The sequence below is a fragment of the Lycium ferocissimum genome, chromosome 10 (assembly GCF_029784015.1).
Source record: "Lycium ferocissimum isolate CSIRO_LF1 chromosome 10, AGI_CSIRO_Lferr_CH_V1, whole genome shotgun sequence".
NCBI lineage: Eukaryota > Viridiplantae > Streptophyta > Magnoliopsida > Solanales > Solanaceae > Lycium > Lycium ferocissimum.
The window spans coordinates 32,655,565-32,665,733 of record NC_081351.1 but is presented as its reverse complement, the minus strand read 5'-3'; the positions used below and the strand labels follow the sequence as shown (position 1 = coordinate 32,665,733).

At 37.3% G+C, this 10,169-nt stretch overlaps 1 protein-coding gene and 1 pseudogene across 1 annotated transcript; one reads left to right on the top strand and one right to left on the bottom strand.

Annotated features, from left to right (window-relative positions):
* The first annotated feature begins 1,598 nt into the window (after positions 1-1,598).
* On the top strand, positions 1,599-4,259 carry LOC132033455 (subtilisin-like protease SBT1.7). The gene has a single exon (XM_059423433.1). The coding sequence runs from the start codon at positions 1,720-1,722 to the stop codon at positions 4,015-4,017; it is 2,298 nt and encodes a 765-aa protein (XP_059279416.1). The 5' UTR covers positions 1,599-1,719; the 3' UTR covers positions 4,018-4,259.
* A 3,456-nt stretch (positions 4,260-7,715) lies between these two features.
* LOC132035337 (protein arginine N-methyltransferase 2-like) lies at positions 7,716-9,198 on the bottom strand (annotated as a pseudogene).
* Between the last annotated feature and the right edge of the window lie 971 nt (positions 9,199-10,169).

Sequence of the window (10,169 nt, the reverse complement as noted above, 5' to 3'; positions counted from 1 at the left end):
TAAATATAAGTAACCATCCAATCCAACTCATTAGATATGAGTTGGATAACTGACTTTTTAAAAAGGCAAATGACATAAATTGACCCCTAAACTATACCCGAAATCTCGATATCACACTTAAACTATTAAGGCGACCTATTACACATCTAAACATTTAAAAAGTGAATTTCTTTACCCCCTGATACACATATAACCAATTGCACAAGGGGAAGTGTTACACACTCGCCCACCACGTCAGCGCCAAGTCAGAAATCTTTTAAATTTTAATTTTTATATTATTTTTCTTATTATTCATTTGATTTTTCTTTTATTAATTATATTTACACTAATTAATCTCTAATTAATCATTAAAATCCTCCAATATTTATATGTTCATCAATAAACCATCTCATCGGAAACACCATATCCGCCACCACCACCACCGTTAATTTCACCACCACCATCTCACCATTTCATCTTTTTAGTCTTACTTTTTCCCTATGAACAACCAAACAAGTTTACTTTTTCTTTCCTTTTGGGATCCAAAATGAAGGAAATGGGGTTTTTCTTGCTCTGGGGTTTGAATGTGTTGTTGGGGTAGGGGGTGCGGGACAGAACGAAGAGAAACGGGGTGTTCACTTTTTTTTTTTTTTTTTTTTTTTGTTTTGAATTTCAAATTTTTAGAATTTGAAATGAGGAAGAAAGTAAGGGTGTGGGGTGGGGGGGGGTGAAGGTGGAGGAGAAAAGGGAGTGGGGTGACGTGGAGGTGGAGAGGGGGGGGGGGAATCGAGTTTTTAAACTTTTACTTTAATTTTGACCTTACTCTCCTATTATTTAATCAAAATTCTTTTTTATGCCACATCAGTTCTCAGGGGGTAAAGAAATTCACTTTTTAAATGTTTAGGTGTGTAATAGGTCGTCTTAATAGTTTGAGTGTGATATCGAGATTTCGGATATAGTTTAGGAGTCAATCTATGTCTTTTGCCTTTTAAAAATGAATCAACTATGAATAGAAATAACTATCAAAATGGATAATGTGGATATCCATATTATTAATACCAATTTGTTTGCTTATTATTTTCACAAGTAAGCTTTTCAAGAGTCCAAACTTATTTTAGCTTTTAACTTGTGTTCTCACCTAAGTACATATTATCCGCTGGTTAACCTATTTTTTTATTAGTGTTAAATATGGAGCGGGTCAGATATTTTATCCTGATTTCGACCCACCCGTTCTCCGCTCCTAGTTCTAGATAACCTTTCAATAATAATTTTAATACGCTATTGACGAAAGGCCAATGTTCTCTATTATAGTATACAAAGGTAAAAAGCCACATACACGAGTGGATAGACAGCGTACAATGTTACCTTCTACTTGATGACTCTGCATCAGACGCATAGTACAAAACGATATTGTCACCCCAAATTCATAGAAAAAGAGATTCTCCTAGGCATCATTTTATTGGGAGATTAAAATTGTTGAATCTCTTGACAAGATTCAATATGTCAACTAAGTGGGTCCTGATAAACATAGAAATTTTGACGCCAAGGAATTATATACGAACACTCCTTGGCCACTCTATAAATAAGCCCCCAGAGGCTCCCCTCAGTTAACCATTATCAGCATTCAATATTACATATGATAGCCATTTAGCGCCAATCACCCAACACCCCACCCCCTCTCCTCCAAAGGAAAAAAAACTCTTCCTTTTCAGTTGAGAACTAAATTTCACCTTCAGAAAGATGGGAAGACTCAGGGTCATGGTTCTTTCAACACTAGTCCTAGTGTTGTTTCATGTGTTTGTTGATGCAGGCCAGAACCTGAAGAAGACTTACATAATTCACATGGACAAGTCCAACATGCCAGCTGATTTCGATGATCATACTCAGTGGTATGACTCATCTTTGAAGTCGGTATCCAAGAGCGCCAACATATTTTACACGTACAACAGTGTCATCCATGGCTACTCAACACAGCTAACAGCTGATGAAGCCAAATCACTTGAACAGCAACCAGGAATTCTCTCGGTCCATGAGGAAGTGAGATATGAGCTTCACACCACTCGATCCCCTTCATTTATGGGACTTGGAGGACGCGAAAGTATGTCATTCTTTCCTCAGTCTGAGGCAAGGAGTGAGGTCATTATTGGTGTGCTGGACACAGGTGTTTATCCTGAATCAAAAAGTTTTGATGACACTGGACTAGGTCCAGTCCCTAAGAGCTGGAAGGGCACGTGTCAAATTAGCGAATACTTCGCTGCATCAAGCTGTAACCGGAAACTCATTGGTGCGAGGTTTTTCTCACAAGGGTATGAAGCAGCTCTCGGGGCAATTGATGAGACCACGGAATCCAAGTCACCAAGGGACCATGAGGGCCATGGTACACACACTGCAACTACAGCAGCTGGCTCGGTTGTAAACGGAGCTAACCTCTTTGGTTATGCTGCCGGTACAGCACGGGGAATGGCTTCACACGCAAGAGTGGCTGCATACAAGGTATGTTGGGCCGAAGGATGTTTTAGCAGCGACATACTAGCAGGGATGGACCAGGCCGTCATAGATGGTGTAAATGTGCTCTCACTGTCCCTTGGTGGCACAATTTCTGATTATTACAAGGATGTAGTTGCAATTGGAGCATTTACTGCAGCTTCTAAAGGAATCTTTGTCTCGTGCTCAGCGGGGAATGGCGGTCCAAGCTCTGGGACCCTATCTAATGTTGCACCATGGATAACTACTGTAGGTGCAGGAACCATGGACCGTGAATTTCCAGCATATATTAGCATTGGAAATGGAAAAAAACTCAATGGAGTATCACTTTACCATGGAAAGGTATTGAGTCCTCTGATGCCACTGGTGTATGCTGGAAATGCCAGCCAAGCATCAAATGGAAATTTATGCACAAGTGGTAGTCTAATTCCAGAAAAAGTTGCTGGGAAAATTGTGGTATGTGACCGGGGGATGAATGCAAGGGCACAAAAGGGTTTGGTTGTGAAGGATGCTGGTGGAATAGGGATGATTCTGGCAAACACAGACACTTATGGAGAAGAGTTGGTTGCTGATGCACATTTCATACCTACAGCTGCAGTTGGTCAAACTGCTGGCAACTTGATCAAACAGTACATAGCTTCTAACAGTAATCCAACTGCCACATTTGCATTTGGAGGTACCAAGTTGGGTGTTCAACCATCGCCAGTTGTTGCAGCTTTTAGTTCCAGAGGGCCAAACCCAATCACACCTGATATACTTAAACCTGATTTGATAGCACCAGGTGTCAATATTCTTGCTGCTTGGACAGATAAAGTTGGACCAACTGGTTTGCAAAAAGACACCAGGTTTGTCGGTTACAACATCATCTCTGGAACTTCCATGTCATGTCCCCATGTGAGTGGGCTAGCAGCACTACTCAAAGCTGCCCATCCAGAATGGAGTCCAGCAGCTATAAGGTCAGCACTGATGACTACAAGTTACAGCACATACAAGAACGGGAAAACAATTGACGATGTTGCAACAGGAATGTCATCTACACCATTTGATTATGGTGCTGGACATGTGAATCCAACGGCAGCTGTCAATCCTGGTTTAGTGTATGATCTCACAGTCGATGACTATATAAACTTCCTTTGTGCCTTGGACTACAGCACGAGTATGATCAAGGTCATTGCGAAGAGAGACATCTCCTGTGATGAAAATAAGGAGTATAGAGTTGCTGATCTTAATTACCCATCTTTTGCCATTCCTTTGGAAACGGCCTGGGGTGAATATGCAAATAGTAGTGCACCCACAGTGACCAGATATACAAGGACTCTAACAAACGTGGGAAACCCAGCTACATACAAGGCCTCGGTCTCTTCTGAAACACAGGAAGTGAAGATTCTGGTTGATCCACAAACACTTACTTTCAGTCGGAAGAACGAAAAGAAAACCTACACTGTGACATTCACTGCTAGTTCCAAGCCATCAGGCACAACTATCTTCGCTCGACTGGAGTGGTCAGATGGACAACATGTTGTTGCTAGCCCAATTGCTTTCAGCTGGACTTGATTCTGCTAGCTATTCACCTTAAATGTACAAGTGCTAATATTCCTTAAAATAATTACTAGTGCGAATCAGTTACTCCTCTAATATTGCACCAACTTAACAAGCAGCCCTGACCTATAATTAAGAGGCCTAGGCAATTCTAGACAAAGAAAATGTTGTTGATTTGTCCAGCAAAAGGCTGCTCTTGTATTTGCCAATTGCCATATATAATTATGTATTGAACCACACAACACGGGTGGATATAATTTGGCTTTCTGGCTTATCTCAGTCATTGACCATATCTTTTTTTTATGAAGGCAATGTCGGGGTCAACTTGCACCATGTCTTAACTTGCAATTAGGTATCCCTTGGAGTAATGACACATTCATGGCCTAAAATAATTTAGGAAAAATGTTGTGCGGCAAACATAATCAAGGGAGAGTAAAATAAGTTTCTTTTAATCAGTAAGAGGTAAACCAAGTTTTATCTTCCAATGGCTATCAAAGGCGCATAAATTTTCTTGTATGAAGCGAAATTGAGAGAAGGATAACATCAATCCAGAATTAATCGCAAACGAGAGTTAATATCATTCTACTTTATAGCTAACTCGAACGGAGGTTTAAGCATGTGTGTAATGATGGAAGTTGAATGATTCAACATGGCTTGAGAGGAGATATAAACCTCATTGCAGTTACTATTGGGTGTGCGAACGAAGTACAAGAGCTATTTATAAGGTGTTGATACTCTTAATGATGTGAGGTCTTTTGGAGAGAACCGTGTGGGCTTGACCCAAAGCGGACAATATCACATCATGTTAAGAGTATCTTTGGACCGTTTAGCCCAACAGTTACTCCAGGTTCCCAGTGAATGAACTTTCACAATATTCATGCTTAGTGTTCCTATTCTTCCTAATATTCTCAAATCAGCTTTCGAGTTGTTGGTGCTATTAGGCATTCAGGGATTCAACTGGATGCTTTTCCAGTCGTTTTGCGATCCGTTATTTCGAGCATTTTACTTTGAAGCATGAAATATTCTAGCTCCATGCTCCTATTATATATATATATATATGTAATTTGGACTTTTCAAGTTCTTATAGTTTAATATAGAATTATTTTCTTGGAAATATAGGTTCAGAACCCAATCCATAGTGCAAAGTTGCTGATCTAACTATCTCACTTACAAGTTGGGACCATTTCTTTTCATTCAAAATCCAGAAAGCAACAGCCTTTAAAGTTTGACAAATGATTTCACTAGGAGAAAAGAGGGTAATCTATTATGAACAGTATCCTAGGAAACTAACATTACCAAGTTTCTTAGTTCCGCCTATAAAACCAGCAGCACCGTTCAACTTTTTCTCCAGCATAAACAAAATAAAAAGGAGAAGGTTTCTTAACCCATTATTTTTGTTTCTCTCTCTCTCTCAATTTATGTGATACATATTTCTTTTTAGTCTGTTCTAAAAAAGAATGATACATTTTCTTATATCTACAGCCACACAAATATTTTTGACTTATTTTAAATCACAAGATTTAAATTTTTTTATTTCTTAAATTTTACGGAAAAGGGCCAAATATACCCCTGTACTATCGAAAAAGGGCCAAATATACCCCTCGTTATACTTTGGATTCAAATACGCACTTTTTATACTTTGAGGCGCAAATATACTGCCCTCGCGTTAAAGTTGACAAAGGTGAAACCCAATCCCACATATCATTAATATTTTAATGAAGTGAATGCCATGTTACATGCCACTTCACTAAACAAACCCAATTTTACACCCCCTTCCCTTCCATGTCATCTTTACCATAAGCACCACTGCTACACCACCATTATGCCCACCACCTTACTTTATTTGGTGGTTTTAATGGGAAGATTCAACTTTTGAAAACCCAAAACCCCCAAATCGAATTTCCAAACCAAAATTCTCACGAAAAGATTCAAAACCCATCTCTAAAATCCTTCAATCTTCAATACCCAAATTATAGATTTTGTTAAATTTGAATATATTCTTCAACATTTCTTCTTTTTCCCACCATTTCCCTCTGTTTTTTCTTCTTTTTGGTCATCATCATGATAGGTGTCTTGCTAGAACCATCAATGTTCCTGTTTCTTATTTTAAGAATCTGTTCTTTTCCACGTGATTTGGTATTTCAAGATATATCCTCTTAATTATTTCATCCATATTAGTCCTTGTATAGAGTTCTTGAATTCAAAAAAAAAAAAAAATCAGTAGAATTTATTGCTTGTTCTTAAAAATTCCCTTTTGATTGCTGTCAATTTTACTTCTTTGGTGATTTCAATAGGAATTATTTAGTTTGTCTAGCTTTCTGTTCACTGATATTTTTGCATTTTTCCCCTTCTAATTGATAAAGATGTGGTTGATTTGTTTCTCTGTGTTAACCAAGTGCTTTGTGACTTGAAGCTTTCCGTTTTCGTAGTTAAGAATATTGCTGTACCGGAGAAATCAGTGGTGGGCATGATGCTGGTGCAGCAGTGGTTCTAATGGTGAAAGATGATATGGAAAGAGGGGGTGAGGGTAAAATTGGGTTTGTTTAGTGACGTTCTTGATTTTCATTAAAATATTAGTCCAAAATTTTTAGGCCCCACCTTTGAAATTTTAAGTCAGAGGTATCATTTGTATGCAAAGTATAACAGTAGGGGTATATTTGGACCCAAAGTATAACGAGGGGTATATTTGGCCCTTTTTTGATAGTACAGGGGTATAGTTGATCCTTTTCCGTAAATTTTATGCCTAGTTAAATTATATCACATAAATTGAGACGGAAAGAGTATAACTTAAGAGGGTTCAAACATTCACTAAATATGTTGGGTTTCGCAGAGTTGTAAACAGAGCTCAAATTAGTTCAAAGAGCGTGATGCAACCTCTTCTCCTCTCAAATGAACAAGGTTGAGAGCAGAGAAAGGATTCAAAGGAAGTTAGATTCTTGAGGTACATAAAATAAGTCCAAAATTTACCTTTGAAATAAGTCAGAGTTCACTGATACAGCAACCAGTTCTCTAATTCAAATCTTTTCTCGACGCCCCCCCCCCCCCCCCCCCCCCCTCACCCTCGTCCTCTTGTGTGTGTGTTGCGGGAGGGGAAAGGGGGGGGGGGAAGCAGTTTGGTCCTGGGAAGGAAGAAGAGCTTTTTATTGGATTTGTAAAGTACTATGTTAAAATGATAAGTAAAAGTAAATATATTTTTAGAATACTGAATAAGTAAAAATAATTCGAAAAAAAAATATGTAATACTTGTAGAGGATAGTTAGCTTTTGAAAAGCATCAAACTTTTCCAACGTGTGGGGGCTGGGGCGGGGGAGCAATTTGGGTTCTAGGAAGGAAGAGATTTTTTTACGGATTTGTAAAAAGCTCATGTATTTAATAATTGTAGAGAATGGTTAGCTACGGAAATGGTAAATAAAGTGTCAAATGTCAAACACCTATACTCCCTCTCTCTTCTTTTTTTTTTTTTTTTTTTTTTTTTTTGGTTTGGTACACGCTATTAGCTAGATATCCCAACACTAATTATAGAATTAATTTTATATTATATTAAATATATTTAATAAAAAGTATAAATTTATCTTATACTAAATAAAATATAAAGTGCATCACAAACTTAAAGATGAAATATCCCATAATTCTGGAATTATTAATCTCAAGAGATGGGATAAATTAATCACAAAATTATAATCTTGAGATAATTTTATCTACCTACCAAACAACCACTTAATGCATTGATCCACACAGACAATCCCAATTGCTAAGAAAACATAAGCAGCATAACAATATCTCAAAATCAAAGATAAGGGAAAATACTACCAAAATTTGTTACAAAATGAATATACAACAAGAAAAGAAGAGGATTGCAGGAGGCATTCATCTGATGCCACACAATCGGTGCTCCGTAAACATCACTCTGATTCGCTCATAGACTGACAAACAGGAAAGTAATACGTATCTAACTGCCAGTACTTCTATTTAACACCCTCCCACACTGATTCACTTAAACAATCCTTCACTGGTAATGGTATCAGCTGCTTAGAATATCCCGAACTCTCAAGTTCTAGAGAGACTAACTGACAATAAACGACATGAAAGAAAGGGTTACCTCCACATAGACCATTAAAAAAGAATATATACCACCAGGCTTCAATAATCTTGGAAGATATTGATGAAGTTCCCGCATATCTTCGTAATGTTCCCCATAAGTATCAAAAAATATGCCTGCATAACAGATTAGATACACAATAAGAGAAAATCACAAAACTGAGGAAAAAGAAGGCGGCAGATAGATGCTAAATTTCAACCTAGCAAAAGAGACCTGAGCTTAAATAATTAACTGACATGTAAGAATAAGTAAGATTATTACAACATTGGAAATATAGCTTTTTGCTTCATCAAATTAAAGAAGTAAACCAACTTGGCACTCTTTGATCATTTTAGCAGGTATGCCTCTTATTATTTGAGTTATTGTTTTTGCTAGCAAGCAAAGTTATAAAGCATTGTATGTTGTTATTTGTGAGGCATTAGGGTCATTGGAACAGCAACAATCAGCAGATGAAATCAATAGCAAGTATCTCCAAATCAAATTATTCCCTCATGAAGATAAACATTTAGGAGAAAGGATTCCCTACCTTCTACACAGTTTTTTTTAAGAGAGGAAATGAATTTTATGTACAACTGTGCCTTTTAGCAATGAGAAGGGTAGAAGTGCACGTTTACCATCATAGGATTCATGTTCAGAAATGACATCTTGCCACTGACCAAATATGATTTTCACATTCTCCTGGGCACCCCAACGAGCACGTATCATACGATCATAGACCTCTCAATGAGCTTCAACAATAGTGTGATAAAGGTGCATACTGCTGTATGGCGGTATCAACGAGGCCCATCCCAAATCTAGTATTCAGTATGTGGCCAACGTTTGAGCAGACAGCCTTCGCGTGGGCTTTCCATCAATGGCTTCTCCCAAGCCCTCATAATAGCCTTACTATCAGAGTCCATAATCTTATCTTCACTGAAAGTAACTCTATTGTCTAAATAGTCCCCGTCTCAGTTCCCCGTAGCATTTTCCTTCCTTGCAATGGTTCCAAGAATTAATTCTGCCTGTATTGCTATATATTGAACAATGAACATGCTTAATCAGTTATATTAAACTAAACAACCTCGGATTTTTGTTGAAAGACTAATTGCTTCAGTCGCCCTTTTTAGTACTAGCTTTTCACTGCAAATTTCAAATTTTAATATAACGTTGCCTCCCTAGGCGTGTTGGGGAACAAGACAAACAATAATTGCAATAATATAATTAAAAAGTAATGATAAATTATTTACTTTTGAATGTTGTTTTATTTTTTTTAAGCTGAACTTTTGAATGTTATTTTCTGCATGATATATGAACCAGTCCTCTTGTCCCCAGTTATATGACACTTTTTCCATTTGTGATGTTCCAGTATACGCCATCCCACTGATAACATTCTTCATCACTAATTTTTTGACCAATACTTAACTATATTCTTCCGCTAGCAGTAATAAAATATAAACGTCAACAAATGTCTTAAACGATGTGATTAGTAAAACATCATCATATAAAATTGTGACGTTCTTGAATGAAGTCTATCCGAACCGAATTAGCCCTCCTTTTTTTCCCCAAGCTAGGCCTCTGGAATGAAGAGAGTACATATATCCCTATGCTTAAAACGAGAGGAATTATACAGCTAAAAATAAGATAGAATAACAGGCTGTTTCCTTCCGAATTAGTACATGAATTATCATGCATTAGATAACAACACAGAGATCGTTATGCAGGAAATGTGATACCAAAACAAATCCCCTTACATTAAGAATATTTTTGCGATGTAAGTCATCTTATCCAGGTATTTCTAATGCACATACTATAATTCCACATTCTACTTCGCATAGAGAATAATACATAAATTTTCTAAAAAATGATGCTGTTATTACTTATGTGGAGTTTCATATAGGAAGTCATACATTGTATTAACAACACAGAGTTATACTATTGATGCACAGTAGTAACCCGACTTTGCATCAGTAATACAACATTTTCGCTGGGAATATATTTCCTTATACCTCATTACAGCTTGTTTGGATGGTTGTTACCTATTGTATTGCGTTGTTAGTTTAATTTAAATATAATGTTTGTTTTGATTGTT

Bases quoted from the DNA above. Each gene is read 5' to 3' on its own strand.
- LOC132033455 (XM_059423433.1), top strand. From the start codon at position 1,720: ATGGGAAGACTCAGGGTCATGGTTCTTTCAACACTAGTCCTAGTGTTG.